General features: G+C 35.9%; 2 protein-coding genes across 2 annotated transcripts; both read left to right on the forward strand.

Annotated features, from left to right (window-relative positions):
- Window positions 1-5,887: 5,887 nt before the first annotated feature.
- LOC140787412 (metal transporter Nramp2) lies at window positions 5,888-10,151 on the forward strand. Its single transcript, XM_073136312.1, has 4 exons — window positions 5,888-6,512; window positions 7,875-8,011; window positions 8,123-8,775; window positions 9,563-10,151. Exons 1-4 carry the CDS (start codon window positions 5,980-5,982, stop codon window positions 9,764-9,766), a joined length of 1,527 nt encoding a protein of 508 aa, XP_072992413.1. The 5' UTR covers window positions 5,888-5,979; the 3' UTR covers window positions 9,767-10,151.
- Window positions 10,152-13,851: 3,700 nt separating this feature from the next.
- LOC140787558 (aspartic proteinase 36-like) lies at window positions 13,852-23,471 on the forward strand. The gene is made up of 12 exons (XM_073136540.1): window positions 13,852-14,150; window positions 14,244-14,364; window positions 16,455-16,882; window positions 16,984-17,140; window positions 19,007-19,089; window positions 19,176-19,272; window positions 19,420-19,492; window positions 19,682-19,888; window positions 21,360-21,484; window positions 21,685-21,786; window positions 21,875-21,972; window positions 22,913-23,471. The coding sequence occupies exons 1-12, from the start codon at window positions 13,888-13,890 to the stop codon at window positions 23,082-23,084; spliced, it is 1,926 nt and encodes a 641-aa protein (XP_072992641.1). The 5' UTR covers window positions 13,852-13,887; the 3' UTR covers window positions 23,085-23,471.
- The last annotated feature ends 232 nt before the right edge of the window (window positions 23,472-23,703 follow it).

Raw genomic sequence — 23,703 nt, forward strand, 5'->3', positions numbered from 1 at the left:
TAACGATGCCTAACAATCTCAAACTCATCTCCACTTGTTCTGAAACATGGGTACTACCATCAAATGAGGTTGCATCTTGTCGAAATTTGCTAGCACTATCTAGGAATCTACAATGGCCCAAATTTTACTTCCATATTAATTACTATTCTTCAAATATTTAGGGCAAGTATTTATTACAAGAATGATATGAAAGTCAACCTACAATATTCCACCTATATAAGAATGCATAACCTAAAAAAAAAAATAGTCCATAAAGTTGTAGATATAAGATGCACAAATACTCTGTTTGGATGGAGAGATTAAGAGAAAAGAGAAGAGAAAATGAAAGAAAAGAAAGAAGAGAAAATAATTTTTCTTTCACCTCGTTTGGATGTAATCGAGAAAAGAGAAGAAAAATAAATTTACTCTATTTGATTTGAGGAGAAGAAAGAAAAAAAATATGTGAGTACTATTATACCCTTTATCTAATATTTAATTATTAAAATAAACTAGCTATAATATCCATAAGATTACTCTTTAAAAAATAAATAAAGTAATATAAACAAACTATAATATCTAATATTTAAATTATTCTCCTTTAAATTTGTTAATAGAATCTTGAAAAAATTAAGTAAATATTATAATAAAATATGGGCATGTTTGGAATGTTATAATAGAAAAGTAGTATCTTCCTTTCTCCCCCTTTTCTCACTTTCAAAGAGAAAAGAAGTAATCCTTAGAGGCTAATTTTTTTCTCCCTTCCTCTTTCTTTCTCTCATAAAATTCAATCTAATTAAAAAAAAATCATTTTCTCTTCTGACTTTCTCTTCTCTTCTCCTATTCTCTCCATCCAAAGATGATGCAAAAATTTTGATTTCCTCAATCCACAATTCTTTTAACTCATATATCAAAGGTTGTATATACCCATTAATATCACTTTCAAATGATAATAGACCAGGAATAGGTAAAGAGAATAAAATATAATTATTTTATGCACATCCAGAGAGGTAAGTTATATGGAATCCAAACAAAATGCTATGCCTAATGCCATTAATCAAAATGGATTAAAGCCATCACATGCCAGTCTTAGTCGTACGATTATGAGATTCCATTGAAAAGTCTTAGCATTTCATTCTTAGTGCATTCTTTGCTATGTTATCTCTTGATACTGTTTTATACAACATGAAAAGTCTTTAAAATCCTCGTTTAAGAGAAAAATCTCTATCTTTATAAGTACTCTATGACAATGTTTCTTGGATTTTTAAATATTTCTTTTTATCTAGAAGCTCCAAGTAACATAGACTGATGATTCATTAGCAAGCTCTTTTCTAAATAATATACAATTGTTTGGATATGCATTGATCTTCTCGTATTCTAGACCTAAATCTTTAATAACCTTGTCTGTCTTATAAAAGTTTTTTTTTTTTGGCAGATAGATAATGCTTATTTTAATAACTAAATGGGCAAATTGAAGCTTCACTTGCTCCATCCTCCTAAATATTTTATCCAGAATAATCTAACAAGGAATGATAGTTTTGAAAAATTTCATGCACCCTGGATAGAATTCTTGATTCTCATCATTCATTATTTGATAAAAAAAAAAAATTTGTGTCCCCATTTGTCTCCTCTCTTAGATTATTAAATCAAAAATCATATTTGCCAAAATATGAAGTAAAATAATCAAAAGCATCAGGTAACATTTTATCTATTTCATCACATTCATTTTGCTCTCTTTGAAAGATCCAGCATATCTAGCCTTACATAAATCCATCACATATTAAATGTTCATATATAACTTTCTCTTCCATTGGAGGAAATGTCTTAATCCATTATCATAATCAATAGTTGATCTACATATTTGCGAAATGTAAGATAATTCAGAAATTAAATGGGACAACAATTTATAAAATTCTAGAAGGTAAATATGATCATCACCTTGTCTTACTCATCCAGCTCTTATCTAGATTTAATTTCTTGTGGTTACCTATATTTATATGATATATAGCACATACAAAATTCAATACATAGAATGTGCCAGGAAACTAGTAAAGCGTTTTGATTTTTCTAATTTCACTAGTCAAATTACCTAAATTTATAGTAATACAATAGTATTACTTTCAAGGCTGCAGTTATTATTATTACCTGAGACCAAGAATAACATCATAAGGAAAAACTTATGGATTAACTAAGAGTGTAAAGATATAATCAAGATGATGGAGAATATCATGATTGGACGAGAAACAATATTCTAATGAGTACCAATAGCAATCCTAAGAGGATTAGGTCTAATAATGGACTGAATCAAGACTATAATCATGAAGTTCCGATGCCAATTTACATTGTTGTGAGGGATAGTTTTGATATATATATATATATTTATGAAAAGTTAGTTATGGATCCTTTGACCTAAATTTAGATCATCTCTAGGAGAAGATTGATTGAGAGATTTAGAGATCAAAAAGACTATCATAAAAGATTTTTGAAGATATATTTCACATAAACCATAGAAGTTTCATTGCGAATGAGGGCTCAAAGTAAGGGAAGGGGAGGGGTTTCGGGACCAACATCTACTTGATCATTGATCAACGATGCTCTACATTCTTTCATATGCATCATCATCTTAAGGGAGTACAGAGACGTGGACATTTCAACTTCGTGGATTCGAGCAGATTGATAGACTATTTCACGAGGAATAACTTATCATGAGGTCTAGTGAACAAGAAGAACTTTAATCATTAATCATGAGTGTCGAGTAGTGGGATGGTTTGTAAGTAATCTTGTACCAAAAATTATAATGCATAAGTTTTGATCCGTGGTGTTGAGATAGATCAATCTCTTAGGGTATTTATATATTGTCTCAACTTATCTATTGTTTGACACATTTTACAGTAATATTGATGTTCTTTGAGATTGGGAGGGATTTAAATTTTGTTAAAAAATATGATAAATATTTCTTAAAAGATTAGAAAGATTATATCAAATTCATTATAGTTAATGATAAATAATATTTTTAGTATCTTGTTAGAGATAGGGGTGTCAAGCTTGGCGAGTGGCTTGGGCTCGGCTGAAGCTCGAGTTCGGCTTGGCTCGATCAGAGCTAAGCCGAGCTCGAGCCTCTGAAAGAGGCTCGATATTAATATTGAGCCGAGCCTGAGCTAGAGCTGGCTCGCTCACGCTCGATTCGATAGGCTTGGTATAAAATCCATAAGCCATAAACCCTAATCCCCAAATCTAATATCCCAAATTCTCAATCCCACGTTCCCACCCCATATCCCTCCCCGCCTTCTATTCCTTTGGCAGTTGGCACCCTTGCTTATCTCCTCGAGCTATCGTCGTCTCCTCCTCCTCCTCCTCCTCCTCCGCGAAGAAGGCAAGCCATCGTCTCCTCGAGCTATTGTCGCCTCCTACTCCTTTAGCAGTCAGTACCCGTGCTCGTCTCCTCGAGTTGTTGCCATCCGCTGCCTCCTACTCCTTCGACAGTTGGCACCCATCTTCTAAGCTCCGCCTCGTCCTCCTTCTCCAAGCAGCCGCTGCGTTGTCCTCCTCCATCGATCGGCAAGAGGCTTGAATTGGCTCGGTCCAGTTCTGAAAAAAAACCTAGACACACGTATGTATCTAAACCCTAGGCAATGATACCACTCCTTTGCTTAAGTAAAAAAAAATAGAAGAAATATTAAAAAAATAAAAGCAAAGATGAACGTCAAGATTTTAACGTGGAAAAACCTAAACGGAAAAAAACCACGAATCCAAACTCGGATCAAAACCAATCATTAGAATAGTAGTAGTTACAAGACTGACTAACAAAATAACCCCTCGATCCCCACGACTTTGTTCCTCTCAGTCTTGCTCGTTGGAACCCACGATTCACCACTTCTCGTGATTGATATCCAACCTCAGTAGCTCTCGAGATTGATCTTTCGTCTAGATAGCCCCCTAAGACGAAAGTTTATATATGATCTTTCGTCCAGATAGCCCTTAAGATGAAAGTTAAGACGAAAGTTTATATAAGATGAAAGTTTAGATATCCAACCTTGTAGAAGAGTCGGATCTTGTTGGTTGAAGAAACGATGTAGCTTTAAGAATTTTCCTTCAAATTGCTTCCCCAACCACCCTAGAGTTAGGGCATCACAATTCTTATATATGATCTCAAGATAGAGCAAAATCCAAGTCATATCCAAACTCACGAAGGTCCAAAAACTACAAACTACGTAGGTGCGTTCAAACGCGGTCCGAGTGCGTTCGAGCGACCTGACTTGTTCTTAGGAGCGTTCGAACGGGCCCAAGTGCATTCGAACGCGGTGGCTTAATTTTCACAGGTTGCGTTCGAACGTGCAAAAATACTTATCTGTATGTGTGAACGCGCTATGAACGTAGCAGGGTGCGTTCGAACGCGCGCAAAAACATCACTCACTATCTGTGCGAACGCTAGTGCTTGCGTTCGAACGCGCGCAAGAACGACAGTCTCTGTTTGTGCGAACGCCAATGCTTGCATTCGAACGCGCGCAAGAACGACAATCTCTGTTTGTGCGAATGCCAGTGCTTGCGTTCGAACATGCGCAAGAATGACAGTCTCTGTCTGTACAAACGCCAGTGCTCGCATTCGAACACGGTGTGAATGTGGTGTGAACGCGAAAACTTTTTTCTTTTGATCTTGCAATTCTTAAATCCAAATATTTCCTAGACTCGTATGAATGCTCATGTACATATATAAAATACTTAGAATATTTTGTATACAATTGCCAATACTAAAAAACCTAACAAGCTCGAGCCAGCTCGGCTTGAATGAGGCTTAGTAATAGGCTCATTTCAGACTCGGACTCGATCAAGCCCGGCTTAGGCTTGACTCGAGCTGAGGCGAGCCGAGCCTGAGCTCAATAAAGAGGCTCGAAATTGATTTCGAGCCAAATCTGAGCTACAGCCGGCTCGTTCAGACTCGCTCGTTTACGCTCCTAGTTAGAGATATACTCACACAGTGAAGAGGGATATTATGAGCATTTTTGAATTTGAATCCTAGCTGTATTAGTTTAATTGAGATATCATTAAGCTCTCACTTCTAAAAAAAAAAATTCCAATCTTGTTAGAGATAGAGATAAGGAAAGATCTTTGATGTCTAAATAAAAGTAAGAAAGAAATTATATCTTTTATATTTACTCATAATTCTTCGGAATTTCATGGGGCCCTGTCTCACCTCTCTCTCTTTTTCCCTCCCACCCTTTATCTCAATCTCTTCTCCGTCTCTCCTTCTCTTGCTCATCTACTATCCTCCCATCTCGGTGCACCTTTTGTCAAACTTCCACCTCCGTCGACCTATCCACCGTCGTCCATCCCTCGCTGTCTCTCTACCTCCCAGTTAGTTTATTATATATCTTTTTGAGTTTACTATTTTATACGCATACTATCCATTTATTTTTTCCTGACGTGTTCGTGTTTGATATGATATTGACTCGATCTCGGAACCTGCTTAATGAGTAATGAAGCTAGCCCGCCGCTTGAAATGGGGATGATAAAATTGTCCATTAATTACTATTAGGGCACGGAACGAACGAGGACAAACTCCCCTCCCCTCCCCTCCCCTATCGTGGAACCACGTGGGGCACACACTTCTAACTGCCGGTAAGCTCACGTCTTGTGTGCCCGACTCGTGTTCTCCTGTCGCTGTCCACTCTTCGGATGCCTGCCTTCCTATCCTCGTTTCATCTCGTCTCTCCTTGCATGCCACTTCATCCTGGTGCTCGCGTTCTGGTCACTCGCCGGTAGCTCAACATTGTTCGAACCAAGTGGAGCCGTCGTGGTAGGATTCGATGCAGTGAGAATACGTACGCGCCACCCGAAAGTCCCAGTGCTTGTCGACGTGGCGTGAGTTGCTACGCAACAGGTCTGCTAACCTCCTGGTGGAGATAAATAAACAAAGCATTCACCCTTGCTCCCTGACGCTGCTCACTGACACTTTTCCCTCCTTTTTTCCCTTGTTCTCATCCAATAGCCCCCCCTCTATCAGCCATGGCGGAAGAGGAGAAGCCTCTCTTAACCTCCTCTCTCGGCGCCGAACCCGACGAAGAGAACGCGTATGACTCCGACGACAAGGTGTCTGTTTACATCTCCGACGACGAACATGACCCCGCGGCCGTGGAGGCGCTGTCGCGGCCCTTTTCGTGGCGGAAGCTGTGGCGATTCACCGGCCCCGGATTCCTCATGTGCATCGCCTTCTTGGATCCCGGAAACCTAGAAGGCGATCTCCAAGCCGGGGCGATCGCGGGGTACTCGCTTCTGTGGCTACTAATGTGGGCTACGGCCATGGGGCTGCTGATCCAGTTGCTCTCCGCAAGGCTAGGGGTGGCTACCGGGAGGCACCTCGCGGAGCTTTGCCGCGAGGAGTACCCGGTTTGGGCTAGGGTTTTGCTGTGGATCATGGCGGAGGTCGCGCTTATTGGAGCCGACATCCAAGAGGTGATCGGGAGCGCGATCGCGATTAAGATACTAAGTGGTGGGACAATTCCGCTCTGGGGTGGCGTCCTCATCACCGCACTCGATTGGTATGGACTCTAATGATTTATATTGATTCGTCATGGTAATTTTTTGGTGGATGGATTGGTCTTTTTATTGGGTGATATCTTGTTGGTGATTGCGTTATCTCTTTGTTAGATGATGTAAGTTAGAAGCTTTTTGCCTTGAGACGCCTTGCTTTCTCTTTTAAAAGAATTCTTGTTCTTATGTTATCTTAATTTAAGCTAAGTTATGTTGCCTCTGCTTGGACAATTGGGTCTTTTACTTTTTTGGGTCTTCATTTTTTTTTTCCTCTGACGATTCTGGTGCTTTTTTAAATTGGAAATTGATTTTGTCTTTCTTACTTGTTACTAAGCTTGAACTTTTCGAAATTAAATTCTCGTTTTCAGGTTTACTCTTCCTCTTTCGTGGGTTTTTTTTTTCTTCCTCTTATGTTTGTATCTCTTCAATCATCAGAGCTGAAGCTGGTTCACACGTTGAGGGGGAAAAAAATCCTTTTACTAGAACTGAAGCTGGGCTGTTTTCACTCTCCTGACCAAATATTTGGCTATCTAGGATTAGTGCATTACTGATTAAATTTTATTTGACTTTGGCGAAAAAGATGGATAGAGTTCAACACTTCGGTGACGGGGAAAAAAAAAAAAAAGGAAGAAATGATAAGGACTGAAAGTGTTTATTTTGGTTGCGGATTGCGACACTTCATATGTCCAGTATTCAAATTGCAACATGGGTTTGTATTGGGCCGATGTATAATCGATCATAATTGAACGATATAAAATTAGTTTCACTGGAATTTAATTATGGAATTTCTTGGGTTTTGACTACTATAATGGGATATTCCACCTACACTTCATGAACTATTGCTCATTTCTACGTACAACTTTTAAACTTTTTTTTTTGTACATACAAACCCCCTATATTATTAGAAATCTCTTAAATTTTCCTCTGTTTTTTCATTCGTAATTTACCATATGGCTCACACATGAGTAGATTTGGGACCTCTATACACCTTTATTTTTTTAAGAGAAGAAGGAAAGATAAATATTAATATACCATAATTCTCTGTATTCAAGGGCATTATGTCTTTTCACTTTTCTGTTAACAATGTCAAGATGGATGGATGAGAAGTTTTCAATAGTTCAAAAAGTTTATGTAAAAAAAAGTTCAGAAGGTGTATGTAGAAATTAGCAAGAGTTTAGTGTCTAAGTGAAATCATCCCTAGTATAATTAAAGAAACTTCTATGCTGACGATACTTATTTTCCTGAGAACATTTTATTAGCTGTTTAGTCTGCTATGAGATGTCATAATTTATTGAAGGCTGTGAATTCTGCAGAAGTATCTGCATTATTTCTTGTTGATTTTCTATTTACTCTTTTTGCGCTCCTGGCAGCTTTATATTTCTCTTCCTGGAGAACTATGGTGTGAGGAAATTAGAAGCACTTTTTGGAGTTCTCATTGCAACAATAGCAATATCTTTTGCAGTAATGTTTGGTGAAACAGAACCAAGTGGAAAGGAACTTCTGATTGGTAGTTGTTCTTTTATTATTGTAGCTTTTGTTTTCGTCAAACTTAGTCCTTTGCTTATTTCCTCTATTGAGCTCTTGTACCATGAGAACTAATTTTAGTTGTACTTTGCAGGCCTTTTGGTTCCAAAACTGAGCTCCAAAACCATAAGGCAGGCAGTGGGAGTTGTGGGTTGCATAATCATGCCTCACAATGTTTTCTTGCATTCTGCTCTTGTTCAGTCGAGAAAGATAAATACCAGAAAGAAAAGTCATGTTCAGGAAGCAGTGAAGTATTATTCCATAGAATCTACACTAGCTCTCCTTGTTTCCTTCATAATCAATATCTGTGTAACGACCGTGTTTGCAAAGGGGTTTTATGGTTCTAAAGGAGCTAGTACTATAGGTCTTGAGAATGCAGGGCAGTTTCTGCAAGAGAAATATGGCAGCCGATTATTTCCTATTCTTTATATATGGGGAATTGGATTGTTAGCATCTGGGCAGAGTAGCACAATTACTGGCACATATGCTGGACAATTTATTATGGGAGGCTTCCTGAATCTTCGCCTGAAGAAGTGGATGCGGTCATTGATAACCAGAAGCTTTGCAATTGTGCCAACTATCATAGTAGCCTTACTTTTTGATACTGAGGGTCCTGCCATGGATATTCTGAACGAGTCACTTAATGTTCTTCAATCTGTACAGATACCATTTGCCCTCATACCCCTGATTGCTTTGGTCTCAAAGGAACAAGTCATGGGAACTTTCAAGATCGGTCCTATTACCAAAGTAAGTTTCAGTAGTAACTAGCATTAGCAAATTTTGCAACTCCTTTCATGCATGCCTGCTTAAATTAACTTTTAGTTCAGTTAGTAACTCTGAAGAATCTTCCACTTGCTAGAGGCATAATGCTCTCCTATTTGGAGGATCCACAGATTTTGAGACTAAATTTTCTTTTGAACCATCATTGTTTTGACTTCATGTCATTTGCAATTCTTGGTTTTCTCTTGTTAAACTTTTTATACATGGTACCATGTGTGTTGATAGACGAACTGCACCTGAAATAATACATACCTGATTGGAGTATTTTCATTCATTTGTCCTTTTCCATACAAAATTGTGTTAATTTCAATAACTTTAGTTGTAGTACATGGTTTTTGTGGTATTTCATGACCTGTATAGAAACTGGTTAATTTTTGTGGTATTTCATGACTTCTTGGAAACTGGTAAGGCAATACAAACTCACAGATATTTCAATATTTTGTTAAATAGTTATCCTCAGACTAACTGCTTTCTGATGAATTTAGTTCTGTACCTTATTGTCTGCATTTGAGATTCTGTTTTATATTTCCTTTTTCTTGCATCTATTTGCCAAGTTCTTCAAAATTCCAAGTCTCTAGAGTTTTAAAATTCTTTTCCTCCACAAACATCCAATCGAATTAAATCCCACTGCAGCAGTAGCTGTGCTGATAAAATATTTTATTCTTTTAAAAGGTAAAGAGTATGTTATCTCTGCATTCAGTAGCTGTATCTTCATTATATCAGCTTTAATCATGCATTATATTCTTTTTTGTAGGTAGTAAGTTGGGTTGTCACGGTCTTTCTAATAATTATCAATGGCTATCTTTTGCTGGACTTCTTCACTGGTGAAGTTCGTGGACTATTGCTTGGTTCTGCTCTTTCTGTTGCCTTGGCAGTTTATGTGGCATTCGTCATCTATCTTGTCCTGCGAGATAGTCCACTATATACCCGGCTTGGTACACTCTGGAAGAGTTCTTGAGCGATTCATACCATCAGGATACTCTCTCAGTTCAACATAGGTTGAAATATTGTGAATACAACTGCAAAGTCTCAGATACTAATTCCCTGTCCGTATCTTCTTCCAGTTGTGTGCTGCTTTAGTTGCACTGTTGTTATGAGCATACCTTGTGGAGAAGTTACTGTAGTGAATCTTTACACACTTAATTTTTCTATGGCTGGCTTTTCTCTTCACAGGTGTTCCTTTAGATTCAGAGTAAGCAAATCTTGTAATATATGTTAGTAGGCACAAGTTCGTTTTATTCTGTCTTATTTCTGCTATAATATGTCTCGTTACAGATCTTATGAGCTATGTTATTGAGACAAATTGCAAGTTAAATATTAAGACCAATATTTATTGTGATAAATTTGTATGTACACCATGAGTGATTACCGACAGATAGTTCAGTACTCTTATGCCTCTTTATTTCCTGAGCCATTTTGGATAGCTGCAGGACAAATCACCATGAGGTTGGAACTCTCCAAAGAAAAAAAAAAACCATGAGGTTGGAATATCCCAAATCAAAGAAAGGTTCATTATCCTACCAGGGGGAAATTTTACTAGGGTAAACACTTTCCTTTACGTGAATAAAATTACAGTCATGTGATTAGTACGAAGTTACAAGGTCTAAGAATTTCTTGTTCTCTTCTTTTCAAATCCTATGTTTGAATATGAGGATGAGAAAAAATAAATAAAAGAAGAAAACGAATATAATATAATAATAATCTATAATTACTATTTTGCCTCTTATATTAGATAATATTTAATTACAAATCAACTCAACTACGGTTCAGATTCTCTCTCTCCACTATCTCTTCTATTAAATATCGATCATCTCAGTTACGGGTTATTTTTTCTCTCTCATCTGTCAATAGCAATATCAATAGCAATATCTCCCGGCGTCACTAGATTTGTCACTCACTTTTTAGCCTTGAAGAGCATCATGCGTTATAAGGATGATATTATGTGGAAGTTTACATCACAGGAGTGGTCTATAAAAATTAAGAATATAAAACTTAAAAATAAATCTTTAGATAAAATTTAGAAAAATATGACTCTTGGAAATATATTTTGGGATGATATTATAATTACCATCGCAGTATTTGAACATCTTGTCAAAGTATTAAGACTTATAGACATTAATGACAAGTCTGAGATGAGTTTCTTATATGAAGCAATGGACATAGCAAAAGAAAAAAATGTGGGCCAAAGTTATAGAAAGTGGTGAAAGATAATTGATTCTAAATGGAACAGACAACTACATAGAGATATACACGCTGTTGATAGGCATGCTTTTAAGTTTTAAGTTTTAATTTACTAATTTATTTTTATTTATAAATATTTAAAAACTTGAATGCTTATAAATTTTAAATTTCTATAGGGTATTTTCTTAATCCAAGATTTCAATTCTCTACAAATGTCAATAATGATAATGAAATCTTGTTGGGAGTTAGGAAGGTAATTAGTAGGTTTGAGCCCGATATTCATAAACAAATCATTTACGATAAAGAAGTGAGTTATGATTCAATTAAATAATTTTATTATTATTTATTTCAAGTTTTAATTTTCAATATAATTAGTATGCAATAATATATTTCTGATTTTAGATTGAGAGATATAGATTGAGAGCTGGGAAATTTAGTATTGCTAAAATTGCTATAGCTATATCTCATAACACTCCAGCTGAACGGTGGTCTATCTATGAATATGATGAGGCACCAAATTTTATGCCAATAACAAATAAGATTTTAAGTCAAACTATGTCTTTATTATAGTGTGAAAGAAATTGTACTACTTTCTCCTTAATCTACACAAAAATACACAATCGACAATGAAAAGATTAGAGAAGTTAATTTTTTATTATTATAATATGAGATTGAGGGAGAGAAATTTAAGAAGAAATAAAAAAATGAACAACTAATTAATTTAAATTATATTTTTTATGAAGAAGACCTCTTGACTCTATGGATTAGAGAAATAGAGGACATGTTATTAGATGATAGAGATAACCCCATGGTTAGATAATATATTGGGGGAGACCACGACACTGGTATGAGTTGTTCAGTAGTGAGAGATAGTATACCTACCAGTACTAGTCATAATCTTAATGATACACATGGTGGTGAGATCGTCCCATCTACATTTGTTGAGGAAAGTCAAGGAGGTTAAGGATTGAAGACAAAGAAACTGAGGATGTATATACATATCAGCGACGTCGTTATGAGAATTTTGCTTCCTATGATTATGGTACATCGAGTATTTATTGTTTGAAGTTATCATAAGATCCATATGCTAATTATTATCCTCCTCAGATGCAAGTCACACAATAAGATCTATACAATATTACTAGTATGATGGAATCACTTTTTGGAGCATCTGGTCCCAGACATCAATATTTACAAACTTATGGTGATTATGATGATAAAAACTATAGAAATTTACGAGAACTAGCTCGGTATTCATCAAAGTTTTAAATTTTGAGTAAGTTAATATATTTTTAAAGTTTTTAGACTTCATATGTGAGTAATTTTTATTTTCTTATTTTTCTAATATTTTTTCTAAAATTTTCTGTATTTTTAAATAATATTTAAAATTTTAGATAATTAAAAAATAGTTCGATCAAATACAAACGGTTTGTATCGTTTTTCCGAACTGCCAATACCAATCCCTCCCGCCTTGACTAATATATAATTTTGGTTTGTTTCTCTAACACTAAAATTATTCTCTTTTATCTTTAAGCTAGGCGGCATAAACTTAAAAGAAGTTTATCTACCTAGTTATTAGCTTTGACCTCCCTAATATCTATCCAAATAATCTTATTCAAGTACTCGTTGACTTTCTCAACTCCAATCAGAACGTATCTCTGGACTCTGGTACCGTAGAATTAAGTAAACCATAGAAGTAATGCAGAGTTTGATGCTCATCTTAATGCAATTCGAGCCAGCGTTTCCGGCCACGGGTGCATTTATTTCGGGATATAAGGGGTGTGATTAAGTTAGTTGTTACGTAGATCTCAAATATTTTATATTTGGTATGAAAATAATATATACGGCTAGAGATCTAAATCCGGAATAAGAGTCTTATTATCATATTGTCTTTATATTAGAAATGATACATTAAAGATTTAGATATACAAGTAACAATATTAATTAGTTAACTTTTTTTTAAGTATCTTTAACCTTCCTATAGTTTTGATTTTAGTTCTACTTAGGAGAAATTTCAAATTATCTTATGAACTTTTATTTATATCACTTGTCAATAGCTCCCATATGATTTTAACTAATGGGAAATTGTTAACTTTTCTATCCAAACTTAACAAAATAACAAAGTATAGATGATGATATTAATAATTCGTTGTTTGAGTAGATGTGAATCTTTTAAGATGATCGAAATTTTTATTCCATAATCATATATTTAAAGAAAGATATGTGATAGTTAAGATAATAATTAAAATTTGAATCTCATTATTTAAGATAGAGAAATATAGAAGAGATTAAAAATATATTTTATTTTAAACTAAAAAATAAGAATATAAATTTTATAAAAAGAGAAGGGCAATTTATGATATTTTACTATTTATTATGGTGGAAAAATTTGCTCTTATCATTTTTAAAATTTTTTTACTACTAAGTGTTTGAATGAAAAGTTAACATATTATGGTTTACAAAATAATATAATTTTATGCAAAACCAATATAAGGCAATTTTAAATTTGCCCTTCTAATTATGTTGAGTTGAATTGAATATGTTTGATTTTGATAATATAATTTAAGAATGTAATCAATTTAGTTATCTTATCTATAGTTCTGTAAATAATAAATAGTGAACTAAAATTAAAAGATATGAATTGTAAATATTAAAGGATATGTTATCCCCAGGAGAACTTATTAACGGGTCTATTATTTTCTATTGACTATTTGACTCTCTATACGGGCCCCACCATCTGAGCCAGTCCCATCATCCCATCCAATTTGATTACTCGTCAACGGAGCCTCCGAAGACGGGAAATCCCCAAATTACCCCCTTCGAAGACTTCGCTTTTTAGACGACGACCTCCTCCGATCCCCCTCTCTTCTCTTCTCTTCTCTCCTCTCCTCTCCATCGATGGCGCGAGAGATAGATCGGCTCGGCGACACCGCCACCGCTGCCGCTGCCGCATTCATCATCCTTCTCTTACTCCCCGGAGCCACTGCGGCTGCCGCCAAGCCTCCGCCGTTGGTACTCCCACTTGTCCTCTCCTACCCCAACTCGACGCGGCGCGACGCCGCCGCGAACCATTTCCTCCGACTGCGCCATCTCCAGAAAGTGGAGGACCCATCCCACCCCAACGCCCACATGCGCCTCCATGACGATCTCCTCACCAACGGGTGCAATTACCCCTCTCCCTTTCTCTTTCGGCAATTTCTTAGCCTTGATGTTTTGATTCGTGGATTTGGAATTTGAATTTGTTATTCGTTTAGGTATTACACCACCAGGCTTTATATTGGGACGCCTCCGCAGGAATTTGCTTTAATTGTGGATTCGGGGAGTACCGTCACGTACGTGCCCTGCTCTTCGTGTGAGCAGTGTGGGAATCATCAGGTGTTACTTGCTACTTTGATGTCGTACTAGAGCGATGTTTTTTTTTTCCTTGTGTTCTTTTGTAGAGATTACCTTTAGAATAAGTGAATTGGTTGAAAGTTTTCTCGAGATCCGGAATGTGTTGGTCCATTATTTGAAGTTCATAGTGGGATATATTTCACGGATTGTTCGTTTCCGGATGAAATGAACAAGAATCATGAATAGTCAAAGTATCGCACTTGCTTTATATATTACATATTTTCTTATGAGGAAACAATGACTTGATATGTGTATACAGCAACACCTATGATCTGAAAAATGCTATAGAAGGGTATAAATGGGATAATTAAGGACAGATTGACTGGATCTTTCTTGAATTCTTATGGAAGAAATGGTACATATAAACAAATTAGTAAAAGGTACTTATCATTGTATGGTCACATTAATGACAAACTAGAGTTCGTATAAGCAAACTTGAACAGATGGGAGTGCATTATTTTGTTGTCTTATCAATCTGAACCTGTGGATTAATATTGGTTCATTCATGCACTCTAAGATAAAGGATTCAGTTTTTTTGTTAGTTTTAGTCCTATACAGTCTTGGAGTTGAAGAAGTATGAAGAAGGCCGTGGATAGAAAATCTTATTGCCTATAGTATTATTGACTATTTGACTGTATGTCTATGTTGTAGAAAAAACTTTTTATAGATGAACCATAAGTAGATTATTTGCTTATGACAAAAGGACTTGAGATCCAGTATGTCACCCCCAAGCAAGTTCAACAACACCCCACCCTCACTAGTATTGCCATTTTTAGTTCCATGGCCATAGCTGAAGCTACTCTTTACTGTAATCCTAGATCCAACAGCTTCCTCTAGTTCCCTGCAGTATTCATCCTGACTTTCCACTTCTGGCATCAACTTCGATCCCATTAGTGTCACTTTCATCTTCTCCATAGCTCCAATAAGTGGTCGGAGGTTTACATTAAGTTCCTCAAGGTGTTCAACGGGTTGTAACCAGTCAGCGAGAGTCGTATCTACGAGCCATAGACAAAGAAGGCGAGGGAAAATATTTTTCCGATGGTGTGGAGGGGCAAGATGAGGTTACTAAATACCAAGTAGACAAGTTGGATGTAGTCTTTCCGAGCCTCATAAGGGTGGGAAAGGGGAAGAGTCATTTATAATTAACTCTGTGTTGACAACCTAATCAGAGGTACAGCTGGACAGGGACATGAAAGTGGTAAGAAAGGAGGTAGCAACTAGCAACATCAACATATCTCTGTGCATGGATAAATACCAATGTCTAGAAGGTGGTAACCATGAAACAGACTATTAGAGTTTCTTTTCCTCAACAATGAGAAATGCTTGAAAGATAGACATATAGTGTAACTACCCATGGAATCACATGCACTGATGCCCATATTGGAAGCTCGCAGGAGATGTGTCCTCTGCATATATAGATCATATTAGTGAAGAATGAAGACCTCCTCATTCTTCTTCACAATCATCACCAGAATCTTAAGGAACTCTCCTTCACAAAGAGAGTGAGTGGTGTTGGATTCTTCACAATTGTCACCAGAACCTTAAGGTACTCTCCTTCACAAAGAGAGTGAGTGGTGTTGGATTCAAACTTCTCGTCTCATCTTTAATGAGAAAAGTGAGAGAACTATGGTGACAGATTTTCTACAAGCAAAAATCTCTCCACTAGAGTAATTTCTGACATGCTTTGCGGGATTACCTTTGGATTTTTTTTCTTGTTTTAGGTCATTTTAGATTCATGAATAGGGTTATGTTGTCAATGCAAATCGAGTTCCTCCTACTCAATAGATTGCTTACTCTTTGTTAAGTGTTTTACTCTCCATGGATTTTCCTTTCCATTTTGGTGCGTTTATATGATTATCATTATTTTGACTGATCTCATTGAACAACATCTCATTTCACAATATAATTGTTTATTTCGCTTGATGCAGAGAGTATAAAGAATAATTTACATTATCTTTATCAGATATAATAGCTTTTTTCTATGGACTTGCCATTTACAAAGCTTCACTTCCTCTAAGGATATTGATTGTGTAAGTCTTCTCATGTTAATTCAATTTTTGATTGATGAGTAGGACCCAAGGTTCCAGCCAGATCTGTCAAGCACATATGAGCCGGTAAAATGCAATATTGATTGTTCTTGTGACAACGAGAAAAATCAGTGTGTTTATGAGAGGCAGTATGCTGAAATGAGCTCTAGCAGTGGGGTTCTTGGCGAGGATATTGTTTCATTTGGCAAAGAAAGTGCACTTAAGCCACAGCATGCTGTGTTTGGTTGTGAAAATTCTGAAACAGGTGATTTGTTTACTCAGCATGCTGATGGCATTATGGGTCTTGGTCGTGGTCAGCTTAGCATAATGGATCAACTTGTTGATAAGGGTATAATAAGTGATTCATTTTCTTTATGTTATGGTGGAATGAATATTGGTGGGGGGGCAATGGTTCTTGGTGGAATCTCTCCTCCTCCTAATATGGTCTTCTCCCATTCGGACCCAGTTCGCAGGTACGATGTCATAAGTTCTACAGGTAATTATGAAAAGGATCTTCTTTTGAAGTTCATTTAATAGATTTCCCACATTTACTCTAGTTTCGGGATGGCAACAGCCCATATTACAATATTGAGCTGAAGGAACTACATGTCGCTGGAAAGGCATTGCGGTTGGATCCAAAGATCTTCAATAGGAAGCATGGAACTGTCTTGGATAGCGGAACAACATATGCTTATCTACCCGAACAAGCTTTTGTAGCATTTAAAGATGCTGTGAGCTTCCTTTTGACTCTCTTTTATTTATTAAATTATTTTGGCTTATTGATTCCCGAAGTCGAGCTTCAAATAATATGTAGTTAAATGGTACTCTTGCTATCCGAAGGCATGCTGCCTCTCAATATTGGCATTTTTCCAGATTCCAGCTTAAAAGTTGATACATTGGAAACATGGAAACAGTTTATTTTTCAAAGAACTTCCTGCTAGCTGAAAATAGAGTCTCTCTATTAGCTTGAAATATTGTCGCATCAACTTTATGGTGATCTATTATTGAACATTTGGTAGCAACATACTTATGACCTTTAGCTGTAAAGAGTTCTGTGAACTCTACCTACAGATTTTTCTTAGGTTTAATGAGTTTTATTAACTTTTTTGTCCTTTGTGTTGATATGAGAAAAGATGATCATTTGTTCTTGAACCTAAAATACTATTGACTTGTCAAAGCTATGGATAATAGTTTTTTTATATACTTAGATGTACCTGCATCTGTGTACCTTATTCTTATAACACATGTACCTGCATCTGTGTACCTTATTCTTATTGTTATAAGGAAGCATCTTCTTGTTATGCATTAGGAATATTGGAGAGTTGGGTTTCAGGACAAATACAACGACAGGTGGCAGTGTCATGTGTCCATCCAACATCAATTGGAGGTGACCTGATTAAGATCTAGGCTAATCTAAATTTGGCTGACTTGTCTAAAGTCTAAACAGAGTAGTCAAGAAACTTCCATGTACATGTATAAAGTAGTTATTTGCTAGCTTGAAAGAAGTAATTATATTTTCTTGGAAATACACCAAGAATCAAGCTTTGGGTGGTATCTACTTGGGTTGGCTATATATATATCTTCTTCATCCAGTAAACTCCATTGAATGCAACATTTTCAACCAAATCAAATTTTTATACTCTTTGCCATGCCAAGTTAGCTCATGCTCTCTCTTAGGTGCCCTCCACTGGAACAATATGTGTGCACCTACTTTACTATATGGCCTTTATAGGAAATGTGAATCAATCTCAATTGATTTTCCAGTAACTTATTCTCTAGTTTTGCTACTTGTTGTGCCTGATATAATCATTTGTTATTCTATCCTTTCTAGTAATGCCACCCATCCACCACAACATCCTCATATTGGCCACACTCAACTTATCTTCTTGTTTCTTAATTGCTTAGCATTCTTGTCCAAGAAGTATGGCAGGATCCGTGGCAATCATATAATATTCTCTCTTTGCTTTAGGAATATATGATGATCAGTCAATCACACAACACGTTAGAGGCATGATGCTTTAAATATTTACCTTAGGTTATAGAAGATTTTACAGTTGATAGTAATATAGGAAAGTAAAACAAGAATAATATAACACAACTGCAATAGATGAAAAGGATTTTACAAACAAAGGGTGAAAGGTGGGAGGAAAGTGGATGACAAGAGTGTTGTGGATCTTGCTGGAGTGGACTATTCAGGAAACTTGATATTACGGAGGGTGATCCTTTTGTCTCTGAAGGAAGGTTAAGAATCAGACCAGTGATTTTGAATCTCTCATCATAATGTTTCATGTTTTCTGCATCAATTACATGAAGGTAGAAAATCAGATGCAGTGGCTTTTCTTTGCTTCAAATTCACTTTCTATGCTGTCTCATTTGCCATTGCCTTATTGGATATTTGGAGTTATTTTCAAGTGCTATATTTTGGGGAATCTCTCTCTGAATGCAGAATTGATTTTTGATGTCTGTAATGCATTTTTGTTTCTTCCTTCTTGTTCTTCACACTTCCAAGGACCTCGATGATGTATATATAGGCAAGGACTTCTTGTTCTTCACACTTCCAAGGAACCTGATGTACTGATGATTTTCATGTTTCACAGATCATGAGCAACCTACATTCTCTTAAGCAGATACGTGGTCCAGATCCAAATTATAATGATATCTGCTTTGCAGGTGCTGGAAGGTAACAGCTTTATAATGATAAGAGTTGTACAATGTGAAAATTCTTCTCTTCTGTTGGACATCTTAATCTTAAATGAACTTTTTCAGTGACATCTCTCAACTGTCAAAGGCATTTCCAGATGTAGATATGGTTTTTGAGAACAGACAAAAGCTTTCACTTTCACCAGAAAACTACTTGTTCCGGGTAAGATGTTGTTTCTGAGAAATGTAATAGTTAATGGCACTGCCAGGAAGCTGGCTTGCTTGTATGCTATATCAATACTTCATTCTTATTCTAGTTATCTTGAAAGCAATATATGTGATTTATCTTTTCTTTGGTCATGTATTAAAGCACTCAAAAGTTGAAGGTGCCTATTGCTTGGGAGTATTTCAAAATGGAAAAGATCCAACAACACTTTTAGGAGGTATGAAACTCGTTGTCTAGAGGAACTTATTTATTGTACAATGTAATATTTTGTTACCTTATATACTGCTATTTGTGTTTTCATGTGTACAACATAGCCTGAGGCCTGCAATGCATTGACATTATGAGAAACTTCTACCTTACTATTTTCATGCTTAATTGACAAATAATTGAGTGATAAATCTGGCAGGGATTATTGTCCGAAATACTCTTGTAACTTATGATCGTCAAAACGAAAGGATTGGATTTTGGAAAACAAACTGCTCTGAGTTGTGGGAGCAGCTGCATACAAGTGAAGGAGCACCTTCACCAGCACCTTCGTCTTCATCTGATACAAATTCAAACATAAATATGGCACCGGCATTTTCCCCTAGTGGACTAAACACTATTCTACCAGGTTTACAATCTGTCTACCTGTGAAATCACTTTATTTCACCTATTTGTTAATGTTTCAAGAGTTCGTTGCTTGCAACCACAATTAAGATGTACAATGTTGCTAATATTCATGTGATTCTAGTTCCTGTTTGATGTAACATCTATGTAACTAAGAATGGTCAATGTAACTTGCAGTTATCAGGAATTATGATGTTAGAGTTTCTTACAAAAGATTTCTTTACCCAGAGAAATGACAATTGATGCTTTTATAGTTCTAAAAATGACCCCCTTATCACCTAGGCTAAATGGAATACCCCTAGTCTCTACTTAGGTCCTCCGTAGGTTAATATGTATGTTGACCTTGAAATTCGAACTCATTGTACACACTAATAAAACTTTTGGATTCTAATTGCTTAGCATTGTTCTTAATAGAAATGCATTAGTTTTTTTTTTATGTAGTAATTTTAACTTTGTGTAAACTATTATTTCCTTTATTTGTTTATCTTTTAACCTGCCTTGATTTCTGGACATCCACCTAGGCATCTATCTGGCGCCTAAGCTTAGGTTATCCTGTCTCTGCTTCTCTAATGCCTACACAGAATTTCTGAACCTTGACACCTATCCTATACAAAATTTTTAAACCTTGTCACCTATCCGATCCTAAGATTATAAATTTTAACCATTTATTTATATTAAAGACTTTATCTCGTAGCAATTTCTTGCACAATGTTTCATTCTTTAGTTTTACTATGTCATGTTGAATTAGCCAAGTAAGGTGTTAAAGAAATTAACTGGTAAATTGTTGACTTCACATATTGGTTCTGGGATGCTAGCTTAATGATTTGATTTGGGGATATTCTACTTATCAAACAAACAATGGTTGATTGACAAACAATGTATTCTTTCAAGAAAAATGATGGATTGCGATGATCTAATAATTATAATTTCTGTTTAATCTTCGACATAGAGCAGGAAACTCGAATAATTTATAGACTGACATATGCAGATTTCAAGAATTTTGTTCTGAGAGAAAATTACTATTGAAATAACTGTTAGGAGAAAGCAGAAAGAAAGCTAGTATCACTTGATTTGACACTGTCATACTAACTTACACTATTGAGATGGGGAAAGGATCCTTACTGCCGTCCTCATATGGTTGGAACTAAAAGCTTGATGGGCAGTGGCTGTTGTTGTTGTTGTAGAGAATATATCTATTGCCAATGCAACAGCAAAGCAAAACATCCTTGGATGAACCAAGAAATGGATACAGAAGATGCAGGTTACAATTATAGTTTCCAACTTTTCGTATCTGGTACAATAAGATGCAAGGTTTCTATCGACATTGTATCACTATGTTGAATACTTGAATTACTATATATGAAAATAGTGACTTCTATGTCCTGAATTTTTAGTTTATTGAAATTCTTGCAATTGTTCAGAAACATGCTTTACAGATTCAATGGAGTCATTATTTTCTTCCTATCTCTTTGCAGGTCAATTGGAAGTTGGCCTCATAAACTTTGACATGTCAATAAATGTAACGTACGCGGAATTGGTACCACACATCACAGAATTAGCTGCGCTTATAGCCCATGAGTTAGAAATTGATTTAGATCAGGTAAAGTAAAACTTCTTTGAATGCTCTAGAAAAATACTCTACCGAGAGCCATGTCTTGGCTAACATATCTGAATATTCATTAAAATGATAACAATGAGTTAGAATTAATTGGTCAGGACCATTATTCATTTATTATTCTTCAAGCATTTGCTTAACTTATTTTACTCCTCTAATTAAGCTGAAGTTTGCTGTCCTTATAGGTACATGTGATGAATATTACAAGTAAAGGAAACTACACCCTCATAAAATGGGCTATTTTCCCAGCTGGATCTGCTAAATTCATGTCCAATAAGATAGCTATGGTAATGCTACATCATCTTTTGGTGGAAGTTACATGTAACCCTTTATCATTTACATGATTATTGATATATAAACAACGGTTTTCTGCAGGCCATCATATCTCGGTTAACTGAACATCGTATTCACCTACCTGATAATTTTGGGAGTTATCAGTTACTTGAATGGAATGTTGAGCCTCCATCGAGAAGGTACTGAAACGTTTGGTATGAACTTATGATCCAAATAGGGAAATCTCATGATGTTTATGCCAGATTTTCAATGGAACTGATATAGACAAAGAGCATTTAGGGATTGTACTCAGTTTAAACTTTAAACTTAATGATTCCCAAAATAAATCGAGAAAAGAGACCGATAACTCAATTGATGGCATTAAGATAACAAATAGAAAACTTTCTGGTTCAATATTCTGAACTTAAAGTTTTATCTTACTAGAGTCTAGCACTTTTTTTGGCATATACCATTTTGCATCTGAAATATATGTTGCATTTCCCCTCTTTCATCACCTTCTAAGAATCTTTCATATGAAAGGTTGAGAAGGCGATCAGAATTTTCAAGCTCTTAATATATATAAACAAATCTTAATCTTATTTTGGTTGCAGATCCATTACCTTTACTGACCTTCATATTGCTATTCTCTTGGACAACAAATTTCCTTCAACCTCACAGCTATATACTTTCAGTAATTAAAATGCATTCCATCTCAGCAAAAAACCATTATTTAAGACACTACAAGAGAAATACTTGTATATTGGTGATATAGGTGTTTATTGAGTCAAATTTCCTTCATTGTCGTTTGGCATCCCAATATGTTTCTTGAGGGTCCAGTTGAACTAGGGAATTTTTCCAGGTATCATAAAATTGACAGAATCATTTCACAGATTCACAGGAAGCTATAATTTTGTCATAAATACAATGATCCTCCTGGATCAATGCGATTGCTAATTGTATATGGTCTATAGATGTCCTTTTAGAAATTCTCCTGACCTTTGCGGAAGTTTGTATGATTTTAGCTCATTATAGTTCTATACTGCCTGCACTTAGGTACCTCTTGCATTTTGATATGTTAAGAGAAAGGTGAATCATTGTTTTTTTCCTTCTACTAACTCATAAAGATGAACTATTCTGCAGGAAATGGTGGCAACAACATTTTGTGGCAGTCATAGTTGGGATCTTAGTGGTGCTGATGCTCAGCTTCTCAGCGCTTTTGGTATGGTACATCTGGAGAAATAAAATCAGAGGGCCAGGTACATACAGGCCTGTTGGTGCCACTCTTCCAGAGCAGGAGCTCCAACCATTATAATTTATAGCAGTTGAATCAATTATATGCTCAGATGATTCTTTAGTCGTGATACTATCATGAGAAAGCTAACATATTGCACTGAAGCATGTTTGCCGCTGGACTAGCCTGGTTCTCTGCTTACATTCAGTTCTGTATACAAGTATACACTTTACAGGGAGCAAAATACCACCATTCTCATTGTAAAGGTCTGTGCATAACCAGTGCAGAAATTAAGATCAAGAGCTTCCCCTGTAGCTGGCTATACAACAAGGTCTTTGTCATGTTATATAATTTCCTTCAAACAATCAACAGTTTCAGCAATAGTTCGAGAGCTTTATAATGGTCAATTGCCTTATGTATTTTTGGAGAACAAGTTCGATGAAATGGAAATTATAGTCTTTTGTGAAATGCGATGAGATGATCTAGCCTTTTCAGGAAACAGTTAAAAATATACTTATGGTCTTTAGGCTTTAGGTGCTGCAGAACCTAATCATTCTGTACATAGGTATATTTTTCCTTTTCTTTTCTTTGGTTTACTGCATGCCACTACTTACATATCATCTTATGCCAAAAAAAAAAAAACTGTTTATATTATAATATTTGCCAATTGACTCATCCTTTTGCATGATTGTCTCAGTAA

The sequence above is a fragment of the Typha latifolia genome, chromosome 4, assembly GCF_019914945.1.
Source record: "Typha latifolia isolate L0001 chromosome 4, TyphaL0001v2, whole genome shotgun sequence".
In the NCBI taxonomy this organism is placed as follows: Eukaryota; Viridiplantae; Streptophyta; class Magnoliopsida; order Poales; family Typhaceae; genus Typha; species Typha latifolia.